At 40.5% G+C, this 19,032-nt stretch overlaps 2 protein-coding genes across 2 annotated transcripts; both read left to right on the forward strand.

Annotated features, from left to right (window-relative positions):
• Positions 1 to 1,011: 1,011 nt before the first annotated feature.
• Positions 1,012 to 7,716, forward strand: LOC140827467 (uncharacterized). The gene is made up of 5 exons (XM_073190142.1): positions 1,012 to 3,133; positions 3,227 to 3,376; positions 4,172 to 5,190; positions 5,266 to 5,811; positions 7,120 to 7,716. Exons 1-5 carry the CDS (start codon positions 1,012 to 1,014, stop codon positions 7,714 to 7,716), a joined length of 4,434 nt encoding a protein of 1,477 aa, XP_073046243.1.
• Positions 7,717 to 12,059: 4,343 nt separating this feature from the next.
• On the forward strand, positions 12,060 to 18,392 carry LOC140827468 (uncharacterized). Its single transcript, XM_073190143.1, has 5 exons — positions 12,060 to 13,809; positions 13,903 to 14,052; positions 14,848 to 15,866; positions 15,942 to 16,487; positions 17,796 to 18,392. Exons 1-5 carry the CDS (start codon positions 12,060 to 12,062, stop codon positions 18,390 to 18,392), a joined length of 4,062 nt encoding a protein of 1,353 aa, XP_073046244.1.
• The last annotated feature ends 640 nt before the right edge of the window (positions 18,393 to 19,032 follow it).

Here is a 19,032-nt window from a genome sequence, read left to right on the forward strand (position 1 = left end):
CCTTCCCGTTGATCAAATTCAAAATATGAATGCCTCATGGCCAACCCTGTCAAGATTCTAATGATTCACATATTCCAGGAGATTTTTTATGTATAATACATGTGAATGAAGTAGATGTTTAGGATTGATAGTAGTAGTACATAATGAAAGGAATTTTATTCTTTGAAATATTTCTTTCGTTTAATACTTTCCTTGTTTAAAAAGATCTTTGTTGTTTTGCCTTTCTAGACATACTATATGATCTCCTATAAAATTTAATAGAATCATCGATAATGTAGAAAAGATATGATTTGATCTTCAAGATATGTTATCCTTAATTTAAAATGAGTTTGTTTCCTTATAAAATTGGTTTTCCATATTTTATAGGACTCCGAAGACAAGCTAGTAGAAATAGGAGAAGAAGATACAGAACTGGGTGTGGATGAGACGATTTGCAGAGACGTTTACCGAAGCCTAGCAATCTCGTGTGATTGATAACCTGTTGCTGTGAAGTGTTGCCGACATCTGAAGACAACACCTAATCACGGCTGTGATTAGTGTGTTCAGTTTCGAAGAGTTTATCACTTCTCGGTTGATGCATCCGATATAGTTTTGTTATACGGTTTGTTAGAAGTATAGGACGCAATTTGTCACTCGCCTGTACAAGGGAGTTGTTTTGTTTTCTCACTAGTATTGGTTTTTGTAAACTTACAAGTTTTTCTAGTGAAGTATTTTGCCCTGAGGCATCGCACAAGTATTTTATACTTGTGCATAATTTATATCTCGTCTCTCTTATTATTATCGTTATTCCAACTACGTTTAGGTGTGTTAAAATTATAACTTCCGCTGCATGTTGTCGTGAGTGTTACAACACCTACGTACAACACCTATATTCTGAAACACACAACATTCACTCTCAACTCACTCACACATACACTGTGGAAAAAGAACTTTCAATTGGTATCAGAGCTTCCACTTGACGATACTAAATGAGATCCTGTTTTGTTTTGTTTTCAGAGTGAAAAAGGAATTATGGAAGGATCAACAAATACTGTTTTTAGGCCTCCCGTGTTGGATGGATCAAACTATGCATTGTGGAAAGTAAAGATGAGGGTTTTTATTAAATCCATTGATGAAAGAGCTTGGCAACGTGTACTTGATGGTTGGAGTCCACCAAAACTCGAGGATGCTGATGGAGACACACGGCTCAAACCTGAAAGTACATGGACTGTCGATGAAGTGCAATCTTCAAACTATAATTCCAAGGCTCTCAATGCTATATTTTCATCCGTTGACACAAGGATGTTTAATTTAATCACCACTTGTGCATGCGCCAAAGATGCTTGGGAGATACTCCAAAAGCACTGTGAAGGATCCGCAAGTGTGCGTAAAACTAGGCTAAGGATGGTGACATCAAAGTTCGAAAGTTTGAGAATGGAGGACAAGGAGTCTATCCTTGAGCATGACTGCCGGCTGAGACAACTCTCAAATGAATCACATGGCCTAGGAGATCCCATACCAAATGAAAGATTGGTGAACAAGGTCCTAAGATCTCTTCCTGAGAGATTCAATGTCAAAGTCTTTGCTATTGAAGAATCTAAAGACACGTCAACAATCAACTTAGATGAACTAATGAGTTCTCTCAGAACCTTTGAGATGAATCTCGATCTTCAAAGGAAGGATAAAGGGAAGACAATAGCCTTTAAAGCCTCAACTGAATCTTATGATGAAATCCTTCAAATATCTAAAGAGGTGGATAAGTCTGATTTAGGTGAAGAATCGATCTCTCTTTTTACTAAGAAATTTGGTGATTATTTGAAGACTATGAGAGAAAAGAAGAAAATTGGACAAAAGTCTGAGCTGCCCAATAACTCCACATTTGCAAAACCTCAAAAGTTTACTCCTATGAAAGGACAGTTTCGACCAAAGACCGAAGTGAAAATCCAATCTAATGTCAGAAACCTGGACTCGGTGCAATGTAGAGAGTGTTCGGGATATGGACACTATGCCAATGAGTGTGCCAATCGACTTAAGAAAAACAAAGGCATGACTGTCACCCTGAGTGATGAAGAGTCTGATGATGATCAAGGATCGAGTGAATCTGAAAATCACACATCGTTATCTTCTGTGATCAAGGAAAAGCGCTCAATGCAAGTCAATCCTTTGGGTGTTGCCACAGGTGTTGCAATACCTGGCCGCAACACCTCTTCGAAGTCAGTATGTCTTAAATCTACAACCCTTGCGGAGGCAAGTGAGTCTGAAATTCAAGAAATAGATGATGATGAAGTCACTCTAGAAAGTGTGCAGACGATGTACGAAGAATTATATGAAGACTGGATCAAAAGAACCAAAGTAAATGCAAGTCTCTCCAAAGAAAATGTTGAGCTAAAGTCACAAATTTCACGACTTGAAGTAATCTTAAGCAAGAAAGATTTGGAATTATGCAAAATCAAAGAGGAACTTGGAGAAGCAACTCAGATTCTTGCCAAGATGAATTCAAGCTCATCCAAACTTGATTCACTTTTGATGACTGGACAGAATGACAAAGCTGGACTTGGTTATCCGAATAGTCTGTTTGAAATTGGAGAATCTTCCAATACTAAGGGAAAACAAACTGTTTTTGTCAAAGGAAGTGTTGAAGCTTCGAATGCTACACAAACTGAAAAGAGTACTCCATCAAAAGGGCGAATGTCTATCAAGAAGTCTAAATCCAGAAAGCGCCACTTCATCTGTCACTACTGTTACAGACCTGGTCATATCAAACCCTACTGCTTTAAACTGAGAGATGATTACAAGAGATGGGAATCAGAACGGGTGTTGCCACAGGTGTTGTACAACACCCGGCGCAACACTGCCAACAGAAAACCGATGGTAAAAAAGGTTTGGGTACCAAAGGCACAGATTCAATGTTCTGTTATTTATACTTCATTAAAGACTAACATTGCAGGAATATGGTACTTTGACAGTGGCTGCTCGCGCCACATGACAGGTTCTAAAGACCATTTGATTGACTTTGTTGAACTAAGGAGTGGTCATGTGACGTACGGTGGTGGTGCTAAAGGAAGAATTACTGGCAAAGGAACCTTGAATGTTGATGGACTGCCTAATCTACACAATGTGCTCTATGTCGAAGGGCTTAACTCAAACTTAATAAGCATAAGTCAACTTTGTGATGACGGTTTGCATGTTAAGTTTGATAAAGACAATTGTGAAGTGTTTGATAATGCTAATACTCGCATTTTGACAGGTACTAGGTCTGCTGATAATTGCTATCAACTTGGAGAAGACGTAGTAAGCAATCATTCAAAGGTGAGCGAATTAAACATGTGGCATCAAAAATTGGGACATGCAAACTTCAAGACATTAAAGAATCTTGGTAAGTACGATGCTGTGAGAGGTATGCCTAATCTATCCTCTGGAATTTCGTATGTTTGTGGTGCATGTCAAAAAGATAAGCAAACACGTGTTCCCCACCAAGTGTTGCAACACTTTGGGACAACACGGTGTCTTGAACTCTTGCACATGGATCTTATGGGTCCAATGGAAGTGGAAAGTCTTGGAGGTAAGAAGTATTCATGTGTTTGTGTGGATGATTTCTCTCGCTTTACTTGGGTAAGATTTCTTAGAGAAAAATCCGATACATTTGATGTTTTCAAGAAATTACATGCTAAGATTACTAATCTACATAATCTGAGGGTTGGTAAGATAAGGACCGATCATGGTAAAGAATTTGAAAACTCACGCTTTGTATCATTTTGTGAAAAGAGAGGGATAACTCATGAATTTTCGGCCCCTAAGACTCCTCAACAAAATGGAATAGCCGAAAGGAAGAATAGGACACTGCAAGAAATGGCTAGGGTCATGTTAAGCTCTAAGAATATTTCAAAGAGATTTTGGGCCGAGGCCTTGAACACAGCATGTCATATTTCAAATCGTGTGTACTTAAGGAGTGGTTCTACTATGACATCCTATGAAATCATCATGGGAAAGAGGCCGAACCTCAAGTATTTTCATGTCTTTGGGTGTGTATGTTATGTTTTGAATGACCGAGACCATCTTGCTAAATTCGACTCTAAAAGTGACAAATGTTTATTTCTTGGTTATTCATCCAATAGTCGTGCATATCGCATGTATAATCTGAGAACAAGAACGACTATGGAATCTATTAACGTTGTGTTTGACGATCTTGCAGATCTAGCAGGAAAAACAATCGAGGATGATGTTGATGGGCTCCTGAATACAAGTGAGACACTGCCTAACACAGATGTTGGACCCGGTGTTGTAACACCTGAGACAACACCTGCACCGGCAGATGAACAAGGAGAGAATTCTGAAAAGGAGGATGATGTAACCAATGAAGGGATTGATATTCCCAGTAAGATCCAGAAAAATCATCCTTCATCTCAGATCCTCGGTGAAACATTTGGAGGAATGCAAACTAGAAGAAATGAGAAGGTAGACTATCGGAAAATGATGGGACTAGTATGCATGACTTCCGTGTACTCTCAAGTAAGCCACTCTTGTTTTGTTTCACTCGTTGAACCCAAAAATATAAGTGAAGCCTTAAAAGATGAATTTTGGGTTGATGCCATGCATGAGGAACTTGAACAATTTGTTAGGAATGATGTGTGGGATTTGGTTCCCAGACCCGATAATGTGAATGTTATTGGAACCAAATGGATCTTTAAAAACAAAACTGATGAATCTGGAATTGTTGTGAGAAACAAAGCTAGGCTAGTGGCTCAAGGGTATACACAAATTGAAGGAATTGATTTTGATGAAACGTTTGCCCCTGTTGCTCGGATTGAATCGGTTAGACTTTTACTTGCTATTGCATGTCACATGGACATAAAATTATATCAAATGGATGTGAAAAGTGCATTCTTGAATGACATCTTGAAAGAAGAAGCTTATGTAAGCCAACCTAAAGGATTTGAAGATCCACACCATCCGAACCATGTCTACAAGTTGAAGAAGGCACTGTACGGGCTTAAACAAGCTCCTCGAGCATGGTATGGTAAGCTTACGGAATTTCTGCTTGACTTAGGCTTCAAAAGAGGTGAGGTTGATAAAACCCTGTTTATTCAAAAATCGAAGCATGATATTCTGGTGTGTCAAATTTATGTGGATGACATCATTTTTGGTGCTTCTTCTCAAAAGGATGTTGATGAATTTGTTAAATGCATGTCTACCACATTTGAAATGAGCATGGTATGAGAATTAAGTTTTTTTCTTGGATTGAAAATTAAACAAATGCATGATGGTATCTTTCTATGTCAATCCAAGTATGCCAAAAATTTGGTGAAGAAATTTTCTGCTGAGAACACTAAACACATGAAAACTCCAATGGGATCGTCTGAAAAAATGTCAAAAGAAGATGTTGCCGCAGATGTTGACAACACCCAGTATCGCAGCATCATAGGCAGTCTTCTTTACTTAAGTGCGAGTCGTCCCGACATCATGTTTAGTGTATGTTTGTGTGCTAGGTACCAGGCTGATCCTAAAGTCACTCACCTAAAGGCTGTCAAAAGAATTTTGCGATATATATCTGGAACAGTTGACTTAGGTTTATGGTACACCAAAGAAACAAACACCAATTTAGTGGGATTTAGTGATGCTGACTGGGCTGGAAACTTAGATGATAGGAAAAGTACCACAGGTGGATGTTTTTATCTTGGTAACAATTTGGTGTCATGGTATAGCAGAAAGCAAAATTGTGTGTCCTTGTCCACTGCTGAATCAGAATATGTTGCGGCTGCTAGTTGTTGTTCACAACTTTTGTGGATGAATCAAATGATTAACGATTATGGATTCAGCAGTGACACCTTAATTGTATACTGTGACAATTCGAGTGCAATCAATATTTCAAAAAATCCAGTACAACACTCTCGAACTAAACACATTGACATTAGACATCATTTTTTTCGAGATTTAGTTGAAAAGGGAATAATTCGAATGGAATTTGTTGGAACTGAAAACCAACTGGCTGATATTTTTACAAAACCATTGGATTTTGAGAGATTCTCCAATCTTAGGAAGTCTCTCAGCTTGTGTGCACAATGATCATTTACGGATGTTGTCCTGGGTGTTCCAACACTGGCGGACAACACTCAGCATGCATGTGCATTTTTTTTAGGATGCTAGACATATTGCATACATCTTGTTTTGTGTGAAGCCCGTAACAAAGTGAAGGACACTAAATGGCGCACTCTCAGGTGTGATTCGAACTTTCTATCAAAATTCTCTAAAAGGTATGGAGTGTGCTCAATTCAAGTCATAATGCTGTTGCGGATGTTTATGTTCCACATGATCTTATCCTATGCAGATAATGACTTGAAAAACTGTTGAGCAATAAGGTGAAAAATAGAAAAGAGGAGAATAACTGAACAAAAAAATTGTTTAGAAGAAAATGGAAAAAGCTACCTAGAAGAGTCCCATGAAGACCGTTCTTCTAGTGTGGGAGCTACCACTTCTAAGTCAAAATACAGATGGAAAAAGCTACCTAGAGGAGTCCTATGAAGACCGTTCCTCTGGAGTGGGAGCTACCATGTCTGAATTAAAGAGGTTCAAGAAAGTTTTAGTCTCACGAGTGAGTGTTGCCAAGAGGTGCTGCCAACACCCAAGTACAGGCTGATCACAGTTTGGTCACTTGCATGTATATTTCATTTTTGATCACATTTTAGGCATAAATTTTAAGTTATTCATATTGCTGTTATGTAAATTCATCATGTCCAGTGGGCTATCAGTTCTTGACAAATGAAAGACGAAGAAAAACCCCAACCAACCCAATCTTGAAATACATTGTTATCTAACGGTTAGTGGGGTTAATTCGATGTGGCGTTTCATTCTGCCTGATTTTTTTTAATGATTACACTGGCTCGGAAAGTTACCGTTGGATGAGCGTAAATTCTGATTTGGAAAGAAGCTGCGGTTACGGGTTGAGAGAATGTTACCGTTGGAGGGATATGCTTAAATACTCAGGAATGGATGATGCAACAACTTTATTGTCTGTTATTTTCTCGCACAATATATAATTTTGTCCTGCTCTCATTACTCATTTGTTGCGAAAAGTTATCTCTGTCTTCGAATTTTCTTGTGCCCCTTCGCTCCACACTATTTCTTGTGTTCTTTATTCTACAGATGGCTGGCTTCGATCGTCACGACATCAGAAATGAAATGGCTGCGAGTTTGGGGGAAAAATCACCTTACTCAACACCCTCAGCCGAAACCAATGTGGAAGGGATGGCAATGGTCAGTGTACCAGAAGAACCAGTGCCGCTGGAAACTATTGCTCCTGGTGAACCCGGGAATGCAATCGACATTGAAAATCCACCAGATTTTGAGGCGGTGAATAGAGCTTTCCCCCCTGTTCCTATGCGTCGCACGTCAAAGAGACAAGCAGGGTTCGATCCTGACTTTGTTCCTACGAAGAAACCAAGGGCATCCACCGTCCCATTTATTCTGGACCCTGATTTCTCTTCTGGAGACGACTCCAATGATGAGGATTTTGAGTTGGTGGCTCGCCCCAAACCAACTGTTACTGCAAAGGAGAGTGGCTCTTCTTCTGGTGCCCACAAGCAACACCCAGTCACGGACACTCAAGATGTTGCTGAAGAAAGAGTTCCTGGTGAGCCTGAAGAAGATGAGCAATCCCTGCCGAATTTCTGGCACAACTCAAAGAAGATAAGGCGGCCAAGAAACAAATGGCTCAGGAGGAAGAACCTGATTCAGAAATGATGAAGGAATTTGAACAAAACCAGCCTGGCGCTTCTGACGAGTCCTCCTCATCGTCTGTCTCTGACTTTGAATCAGAGGAACAAGGTAATGATGCATCTGAGGAGACTGACTCTGAAGCCAGCGAATCCTCTGAGAATGCTGCTGCTGCTGCACCCGATGTTGAGGATGATGTTGACAACACCTCCCACAACACTGACTCTGCTGATTATGATCTCAGTAAGTCCTTCTCTCCGAAGTTTTACTAAGAAGAGGCCTTGGCATTGTGGCCCATATTTATTCATCGAGAGTTGATTGAAGAGAAAAACATTGACTTTGATGCGTATGGAAAGCATAATCTGATTGAATTTTTGAAGAGCCGAAGGCTGCTCTCAACTGTCACTGCAGTCATGCCCTACTGTCGCAGAGTGGTGTTGGAGTTTTATTGCAATCTTTTGAGGAGTGTGGCCGATGAGGACTCGGTGAAATACGGCAGAGTGTTCGTTCGGGATCGTATTTACAATTTCTCACCAACTGTGATCAATGCTTTTTATGACACCCCAGATATTGAAGAGGCTGAAGAGGACTTAGATATTCATGCTGTCACCACTGTGCTTACTGGAGGTGTGGTCAAAATTTTCCCTGATCATCCCAAGAAATTGAGTGCTGCAAATCTCACCTCCTTCTTTTCTGTTCTACATAAAACTGCTATTTGGAACTGGACTCCATCGAGCAACACTACCACGGTGACTCGCTCACAGGCCATCATGCTATTCGCTATTGGAACCGGGCGTGCCTTTAACTTTGGGAAGTTGGTTTTTCAGAATACAGTGCAATACGCTCAAGGGGATTTCAAGAAAACCAAGCTTCCTTACCCTTCGCTCATCTATGGCATCCTGGAATCTCAAGGGTTCATTCCGGATATTGATGAAGAGCTCTGCCCTGTTGGCGATTCCCTGAAGATTTCCCCAGCTTACTTCAAGGGCAACAGAAAAGTCGATCTGCCTTGGATGGGTTCGAGTGTTGCTGCAGATGTTGGCCACACTGGTGAAACAACATCTGACCCTCTGCCTGACATTTCGAGTCTGCCCCCGACACCTCCTGCTGGCTATGTTACACTGTCCCTCTCCTACATTCGTGCTCAAATCGCCTATGGTCGACAACAGATTGATAATGCTAGGGCGACCATCGAGCATTATGAAAATCAAGTGGCTGATTATGAGCTTTTGCTAGCGGCAAGTCTCCATTCTGGACAAAAAGGGGGAGTAGACACTGCTGCTGGGACCAGTGGGACAAAAATGGCCGATCAAGATGATGACGCAGACAAGGAAACTGACTGATGTTGTAGTAGCCCGAATTCCAAATTGGGTAATTAACGGATTAATGGTGATTAAGAAGGTTTAATGTGTAATTTTGACCGTGGTCATGATCGGACGGACCGAAGATGGTTCGGTAGCACCGAAGAGTTCGGACGATCCGAAGTGAGTTCGGTGGATCCGATCATGAGGTGTCAAGAGCCGATGGACACGTGGGAGTTCGGACGTTCCGAAGTGTAGGTTCGGTGGATCCGATCGTGAGGTGTCAAGAGCCGATGGACACGTGGGAGTTCGGACGTTCCGAAGTGTAGGTTCGGTGGATCCGATCGTGAGGTGTCAAGAGCTGATGGACACGTAGGAGTTCGGACGTTCCGAAGTGGGTTCGGTGGATCCGAACATAGCCTATAAATAGTGCTCGGATTTCCTCATTTTGTATTGACAATCCTTGAGTTGTGTCTCATATTTGAGAGATTTGGAAGGTTTCTAGGGTTAGTTGCCGGTCGAGCGATAGCCAAGAGCTGCCAGGATTGGTAGTGTAGCGACGCCTGAATTACGAGGCAATCGACATCAAAGGGCTGTCGACGGACGAAGGTAAACCCTAAACCTTTGGTAGTACTAGGGAGTACTGGTTTTGCTAGTCTAGCATGGTAGTATTGTTCATTGGGTATGCTTTTGATGCGTAGGCTTGTTCTAGACCTGATTAGCGGTGTTGCGTAAGGCTAGGCTTGCTGTGATAGAGGTACGAAAGTACTATCCGAGATATCCTGGTCGAGTATACATTCATATATGTGTTGCATGATTATTTGCTGCATTGTTATATGTCATATGATGCATGTTATTATGTCACGTTGTATGATGCATGTTGCATTTCATGTTGAGCCGTATCTTCTTCGAGATAGCCTTTACTGTTGAGCTGTATCTCTTTCGAGATAAGCTATATCTTGTGGGGCCGCTCAGCCCTGTCTTGTCTTGTGGACGCATGGACACCGAGAGTACACAGTGGCCGACGGGTCGGGAGGGCTTCGGTGATCCGGGACATTTTAGGTCCACGTCTGTTCTTGCAGTGGATGCAGTGACCCAGAGGTAGGACCGCGCGGCACTATCCACTTGGCGCCTCTAGACTGAGCATTTTGAGATCTTTTGTGACTCCTGTTTCTTGACTACCCTGGTATCATATCATAGCATGTGCATTTCATATAGGTTTGTATACTCATGCTTTTGTACTGGGCGTTCTTATCGCTCACGTCCTCGGTTTTGTTTATCTTGGACACCCCATTTCCACGGGGCAGGCCTCAGGTTGGACAGCTCGGGAAGAGCAGGAGGAGGACAGTGAGTATCTGGTTGGTTTAGTTTTCAGTACTATTCTATTTCGATATGGTTGTACCGAATATATTTTGAGTTGTTCTGATTTCGATTGGGTTGTATAACTACCATTTGTTGACAGTTTTCCGCTGTTATCTCTGATTGTTTTTAATTAAGTTAGTTGCATGCTTAGTTCTCAACTAGTAGGTGATTCTGGAACGGGTCACTACAGATGTTTTGTTGATTGTTGGACTGACTACTTTGGTGCTTTAACTGCTTTTGTTCTGTTCTAAGTCTCTCCTTGTTATTGACCTAATCAATGATATAATCTGAGTGTTACAACATCTATCGTGCAACATCTAACTTGCAAATTTTTTACTGGGTTTGTTTTTCAGGGGGAGTCAACAACTGGTTGACTAATCCAGGGGGAGTTACCATTTTACTGAGTTTTGTCCAGAAAGGCAAAAAGGGGGAGATTGAAAGGAATTTTATTCCTTGAAATATTTCCTTCGTTTAATACTTTCCTTGTTTAAAAAGATCTTTGTTGTTTTGCCTTTCTAGACATACTATATGATCTCCTATAAAATTTAATAGAATCATCGATAATGTAGAAAAGATATGATTTGATCTTCAAGATATGTTATCCTTAATTTAAAATGAGTTTGTTTCCTTATAAAATTGGTTTTCCATATTTTATAGGACTCCGAAGACAAGCTAGTAGAAATAGGAGAAGAAGATACAGAACTGGGTGTGGATGAGACGATTTGCAGAGACGTTTACCGAAGCCTAGCAATCTCGTGTGATTGATAACCTGTTGCTGTGAAGTGTTGCCGACATCTGAAGACAACACCTAATCACGGCTGTGATTAGTGTGTTCAGTTTCGAAGAGTTTATCACTTCTCGGTTGATGCATCCGATATAGTTTTGTTATACGGTTTGTTAGAAGTATAGGACGCAATTTGTCACTCGCCTGTACAAGGGAGTTGTTTTGTTTTCTCACTAGTATTGGTTTTTGTAAACTTACAAGTTTTTCTAGTGAAGTATTTTGCCCTGAGGCATCGCACAAGTATTTTATACTTGTGCATAATTTATATCTCGTCTCTCTTATTATTATCGTTATTCCAACTACGTTTAGGTGTGTTAAAATTATAACTTCCGCTGCATGTTGTCGTGAGTGTTACAACACTTACGTACAACACCTATATTCTGAAACACACAACATTCACTCTCAACTCACTCACATATACACTGTGGAAACAGAACTTTCACATAAGTTAGCTCAAGCATGATTCTAAAGTCTCTAAAGTGTGTTTTGTTTTTATGTTACCCAAGTTAGGCAGTTACTATACATTTTGGATTGTTCTTTGAGCAATTTACCAGAACATCAGATGTTATGATATTTCAGCATGCTTAATTTGATTTTATATGTCTTGCTGGTGTTGCGCGGCTTCTAGGATTATATCTTAATGTCAAATCACTAAAATGTCCATTATAAATAGTAAATACTACTTGTTATGCCATTCTTTCTCCCATTTCTTATAATCGTAAAAACTCATTTGAAAACTTAAAAAAAAGCTTTGGTAAGTTGTTACAAAAACAACCAATCAATCAAGTAGTTGCTTTCGAAGACGATGAAACTCTACAATCAATCATATACTAATCACCACTTGTGCATGCGCCAAAGATGCTTGGGAGATACTCCAAAAGCACTGTGAAGGATCCGCAAGTGTGCGTAAAACTAGGCTAAGGATGGTGACATCAAAGTTCGAAAGTTTGAGAATGGAGGACAAGGAGTCTATCCTTGAGCATGACTGCCGGCTGAGACAACTCTCAAATGAATCACATGGCCTAGGAGATCCCATACCAAATGAAAGATTGGTGAACAAGGTCCTAAGATCTCTTCCTGAGAGATTCAATGTCAAAGTCTTTGCTATTGAAGAATCTAAAGACACGTCAACAATCAACTTAGATGAACTAATGAGTTCTCTCAGAACCTTTGAGATGAATCTCGATCTTCAAAGGAAGGATAAAGGGAAGACAATAGCCTTTAAAGCCTCAACTGAATCTTATGATGAAATCCTTCAAATATCTAAAGAGGTGGATAAGTCTGATTTAGGTGAAGAATCGATCTCTCTTTTTACTAAGAAATTTGGTGATTATTTGAAGACTATGAGAGAAAAGAAGAAAATTGGACAAAAGTCTGAGCTGCCCAATAACTCCACATTTGCAAAACCTCAAAAGTTTACTCCTATGAAAGGACAGTTTCGACCAAAGACCGAAGTGAAAATCCAATCTAATGTCAGAAACCTGGACTCGGTGCAATGTAGAGAGTGTTCGGGATATGGACACTATGCCAATGAGTGTGCCAATCGACTTAAGAAAAACAAAGGCATGACTGTCACCCTGAGTGATGAAGAGTCTGATGATGATCAAGGATCGAGTGAATCTGAAAATCACACATCGTTATCTTCTGTGATCAAGGAAAAGCGCTCAATGCAAGTCAATCCTTTGGGTGTTGCCACAGGTGTTGCAATACCTGGCCGCAACACCTCTTCGAAGTCAGTATGTCTTAAATCTACAACCCTTGCGGAGGCAAGTGAGTCTGAAATTCAAGAAATAGATGATGATGAAGTCACTCTAGAAAGTGTGCAGACGATGTACGAAGAATTATATGAAGACTGGATCAAAAGAACCAAAGTAAATGCAAGTCTCTCCAAAGAAAATGTTGAGCTAAAGTCACAAATTTCACGACTTGAAGTAATCTTAAGCAAGAAAGATTTGGAATTATGCAAAATCAAAGAGGAACTTGGAGAAGCAACTCAGATTCTTGCCAAGATGAATTCAAGCTCATCCAAACTTGATTCACTTTTGATGACTGGACAGAATGACAAAGCTGGACTTGGTTATCCGAATAGTCTGTTTGAAATTGGAGAATCTTCCAATACTAAGGGAAAACAAACTGTTTTTGTCAAAGGAAGTGTTGAAGCTTCGAATGCTACACAAACTGAAAAGAGTACTCCATCAAAAGGGCGAATGTCTATCAAGAAGTCTAAATCCAGAAAGCGCCACTTCATCTGTCACTACTGTTACAGACCTGGTCATATCAAACCCTACTGCTTTAAACTGAGAGATGATTACAAGAGATGGGAATCAGAACGGGTGTTGCCACAGGTGTTGTACAACACCCGGCGCAACACTGCCAACAGAAAACCGATGGTAAAAAAGGTTTGGGTACCAAAGGCACAGATTCAATGTTCTGTTATTTATACTTCATTAAAGACTAACATTGCAGGAATATGGTACTTTGACAGTGGCTGCTCGCGCCACATGACAGGTTCTAAAGACCATTTGATTGACTTTGTTGAACTAAGGAGTGGTCATGTGACGTACGGTGGTGGTGCTAAAGGAAGAATTACTGGCAAAGGAACCTTGAATGTTGATGGACTGCCTAATCTACACAATGTGCTCTATGTCGAAGGGCTTAACTCAAACTTAATAAGCATAAGTCAACTTTGTGATGACGGTTTGCATGTTAAGTTTGATAAAGACAATTGTGAAGTGTTTGATAATGCTAATACTCGCATTTTGACAGGTACTAGGTCTGCTGATAATTGCTATCAACTTGGAGAAGACGTAGTAAGCAATCATTCAAAGGTGAGCGAATTAAACATGTGGCATCAAAAATTGGGACATGCAAACTTCAAGACATTAAAGAATCTTGGTAAGTACGATGCTGTGAGAGGTATGCCTAATCTATCCTCTGGAATTTCGTATGTTTGTGGTGCATGTCAAAAAGATAAGCAAACACGTGTTCCCCACCAAGTGTTGCAACACTTTGGGACAACACGGTGTCTTGAACTCTTGCACATGGATCTTATGGGTCCAATGGAAGTGGAAAGTCTTGGAGGTAAGAAGTATTCATGTGTTTGTGTGGATGATTTCTCTCGCTTTACTTGGGTAAGATTTCTTAGAGAAAAATCCGATACATTTGATGTTTTCAAGAAATTACATGCTAAGATTACTAATCTACATAATCTGAGGGTTGGTAAGATAAGGACCGATCATGGTAAAGAATTTGAAAACTCACGCTTTGTATCATTTTGTGAAAAGAGAGGGATAACTCATGAATTTTCGGCCCCTAAGACTCCTCAACAAAATGGAATAGCCGAAAGGAAGAATAGGACACTGCAAGAAATGGCTAGGGTCATGTTAAGCTCTAAGAATATTTCAAAGAGATTTTGGGCCGAGGCCTTGAACACAGCATGTCATATTTCAAATCGTGTGTACTTAAGGAGTGGTTCTACTATGACATCCTATGAAATCATCATGGGAAAGAGGCCGAACCTCAAGTATTTTCATGTCTTTGGGTGTGTATGTTATGTTTTGAATGACCGAGACCATCTTGCTAAATTCGACTCTAAAAGTGACAAATGTTTATTTCTTGGTTATTCATCCAATAGTCGTGCATATCGCATGTATAATCTGAGAACAAGAACGACTATGGAATCTATTAACGTTGTGTTTGACGATCTTGCAGATCTAGCAGGAAAAACAATCGAGGATGATGTTGATGGGCTCCTGAATACAAGTGAGACACTGCCTAACACAGATGTTGGACCCGGTGTTGTAACACCTGAGACAACACCTGCACCGGCAGATGAACAAGGAGAGAATTCTGAAAAGGAGGATGATGTAACCAATGAAGGGATTGATATTCCCAGTAAGATCCAGAAAAATCATCCTTCATCTCAGATCCTCGGTGAAACATTTGGAGGAATGCAAACTAGAAGAAATGAGAAGGTAGACTATCGGAAAATGATGGGACTAGTATGCATGACTTCCGTGTACTCTCAAGTAAGCCACTCTTGTTTTGTTTCACTCGTTGAACCCAAAAATATAAGTGAAGCCTTAAAAGATGAATTTTGGGTTGATGCCATGCATGAGGAACTTGAACAATTTGTTAGGAATGATGTGTGGGATTTGGTTCCCAGACCCGATAATGTGAATGTTATTGGAACCAAATGGATCTTTAAAAACAAAACTGATGAATCTGGAATTGTTGTGAGAAACAAAGCTAGGCTAGTGGCTCAAGGGTATACACAAATTGAAGGAATTGATTTTGATGAAACGTTTGCCCCTGTTGCCCGGATTGAATCGGTTAGACTTTTACTTGCTATTGCATGTCACATGGACATAAAATTATATCAAATGGATGTGAAAAGTGCATTCTTGAATGACATCTTGAAAGAAGAAGCTTATGTAAGCCAACCTAAAGGATTTGAAGATCCACACCATCCGAACCATGTCTACAAGTTGAAGAAGGCACTGTACGGGCTTAAACAAGCTCCTCGAGCATGGTATGGTAAGCTTACGGAATTTCTGCTTGACTTAGGCTTCAAAAGAGGTGAGGTTGATAAAACCCTGTTTATTCAAAAATCGAAGCATGATATTCTGGTGTGTCAAATTTATGTGGATGACATCATTTTTGGTGCTTCTTCTCAAAAGGATGTTGATGAATTTGTTAAATGCATGTCTACCACATTTGAAATGAGCATGGTATGAGAATTAAGTTTTTTTCTTGGATTGCAAATTAAACAAATGCATGATGGTATCTTTCTATGTCAATCCAAGTATGCCAAAAATTTGGTGAAGAAATTTTCTGCTGAGAACACTAAACACATGAAAACTCCAATGGGATCGTCTGAAAAAATGTCAAAAGAAGATGTTGCCGCAGATGTTGACAACACCCAGTATCGCAGCATCATAGGCAGTCTTCTTTACTTAAGTGCGAGTCGTCCCGACATCATGTTTAGTGTATGTTTGTGTGCTAGGTACCAGGCTGATCCTAAAGTCACTCACCTAAAGGCTGTCAAAAGAATTTTGCGATATATATCTGGAACAGTTGACTTAGGTTTATGGTACACCAAAGAAACAAACACCAATTTAGTGGGATTTAGTGATGCTGACTGGGCTGGAAACTTAGATGATAGGAAAAGTACCACAGGTGGATGTTTTTATCTTGGTAACAATTTGGTGTCATGGTATAGCAGAAAGCAAAATTGTGTGTCCTTGTCCACTGCTGAATCAGAATATGTTGCGGCTGCTAGTTGTTGTTCACAACTTTTGTGGATGAATCAAATGATTAACGATTATGGATTCAGCAGTGACACCTTAATTGTATACTGTGACAATTCGAGTGCAATCAATATTTCAAAAAATCCAGTACAACACTCTCGAACTAAACACATTGACATTAGACATCATTTTTTTCGAGATTTAGTTGAAAAGGGAATAATTCGAATGGAATTTGTTGGAACTGAAAACCAACTGGCTGATATTTTTACAAAACCATTGGATTTTGAGAGATTCTCCAATCTTAGGAAGTCTCTCAGCTTGTGTGCACAATGATCATTTACGGATGTTGTCCTGGGTGTTCCAACACTGGCGGACAACACTCAGCATGCATGTGCATTTTTTTTAGGATGCTAGACATATTGCATACATCTTGTTTTGTGTGAAGCCCGTAACAAAGTGAAGGACACTAAATGGCGCACTCTCAGGTGTGATTCGAACTTTCTATCAAAATTCTCTAAAAGGTATGGAGTGTGCTCAATTCAAGTCATAATGCTGTTGCGGATGTTTATGTTCCACATGATCTTATCCTATGCAGATAATGACTTGAAAAACTGTTGAGCAATAAGGTGAAAAATAGAAAAGAGGAGAATAACTGAACAAAAAAATTGTTTAGAAGAAAATGGAAAAAGCTACCTAGAAGAGTCCCATGAAGACCGTTCTTCTAGTGTGGGAGCTACCACTTCTAAGTCAAAATACAGATGGAAAAAGCTACCTAGAGGAGTCCTATGAAGACCGTTCCTCTGGAGTGGGAGCTACCATGTCTGAATTAAAGAGGTTCAAGAAAGTTTTAGTCTCACGAGTGAGTGTTGCCAAGAGGTGCTGCCAACACCCAAGTACAGGCTGATCACAGTTTGGTCACTTGCATGTATATTTCATTTTTGATCACATTTTAGGCATAAATTTTAAGTTATTCATATTGCTGTTATGTAAATTCATCATGTCCAGTGGGCTATCAGTTCTTGACAAATGAAAGACGAAGAAAAACCCCAACCAACCCAATCTTGAAATACATTGTTATCTAACGGTTAGTGGGGTTAATTCGATGTGGCGTTTCATTCTGCCTGATTTTTTTTAATGATTACACTGGCTCGGAAAGTTACCGTTGGATGAGCGTAAATTCTGATTTGGAAAGAAGCTGCGGTTACGGGTTGAGAGAATGTTACCGTTGGAGGGATATGCTTAAATACTCAGGAATGGATGATGCAACAACTTTATTGTCTGTTATTTTCTCGCACAATATATAATTTTGTCCTGCTCTCATTACTCATTTGTTGCGAAAAGTTATCTCTGTCTTCGAATTTTCTTGTGTCCCTTCGCTCCACACTATTTCTTGTGTTCTTTATTCTACAGATGGCTGGCTTCGATCGTCACGACATCAGAAATGAAATGGCTGCGAGTTTGGGGGAAAAATCACCTTACTCAACACCCTCAGCCGAAACCAATGTGGAAGGGATGGCAATGGTCAGTGTACCAGAAGAACCAGTGCCGCTGGAAACTATTGCTCCTGGTGAACCCGGGAATGCAATCGACATTGAAAATCCACCAGATTTTGAGGCGGTGAATAGAGCTTTCCCCCCTGTTCCTATGCGTCGCACGTCAAAGAGACAAGCAGGGTTCGATCCTGACTTTGTTCCTACGAAGAAACCAAGGGCATCCACCGTCCCATTTATTCTGGACCCTGATTTCTCTTCTGGAGACGACTCCAATGATGAGGATTTTGAGTTGGTGGCTCGCCCCAAACCAACTGTTACTGCAAAGGAGAGTGGCTCTTCTTCTGGTGCCCACAAGCAACACCCAGTCACGGACACTCAAGATGTTGCTGAAGAAAGAGTTCCTGGTGAGCCTGAAGAAGATGAGCAATCCCTGCCGAATTTCTGGCACAACTCAAAGAAGATAAGGCGGCCAAGAAACAAATGGCTCAGGAGGAAGAACCTGATTCAGAAATGATGAAGGAATTTGAACAAAACCAGCCTGGCGCTTCTGACGAGTCCTCCTCATCGTCTGTCTCTGACTTTGAATCAGAGGAACAAGGTAATGATGCATCTGAGGAGACTGACTCTGAAGCCAGCGAATCCTCTGAGAATGCTGCTGCTGCTGCACCCGATGTTGAGGATGATGTTGACAACACCTCCCACAACACTGACTCTGCTGATTATGATCTCAGTAAGTCCTTCTCTCCGAAGTTTTACTAAGAAGAGGCCTTGGCATTGTGGCCCATATTTATTCATCGAGAGTTGATTGAAGAGAAAAACATTGACTTTGATGCGTATGGAAAGCATAATCTGATTGAATTTTTGAAGAGCCGAAGGCTGCTCTCAACTGTCACTGCAGTCATGCCCTACTGTCGCAGAGTGGTGTTGGAGTTTTATTGCAATCTTTTGAGGAGTGTGGCCGATGAGGACTCGGTGAAATACGGCAGAGTGTTCGTTCGGGATCGTATTTACAATTTCTCACCAACTGTGATCAATGCTTTTTATGACACCCCAGATATTGAAGAGGCTGAAGAGGACTTAGATATTCATGCTGTCACCACTGTGCTTACTGGAGGTGTGGTCAAAATTTTCCCTGATCATCCCAAGAAATTGAG

This window comes from Primulina eburnea, chromosome 3 (assembly GCF_022965805.1).
Source record: "Primulina eburnea isolate SZY01 chromosome 3, ASM2296580v1, whole genome shotgun sequence".
NCBI lineage: Eukaryota > Viridiplantae > Streptophyta > Magnoliopsida > Lamiales > Gesneriaceae > Primulina > Primulina eburnea.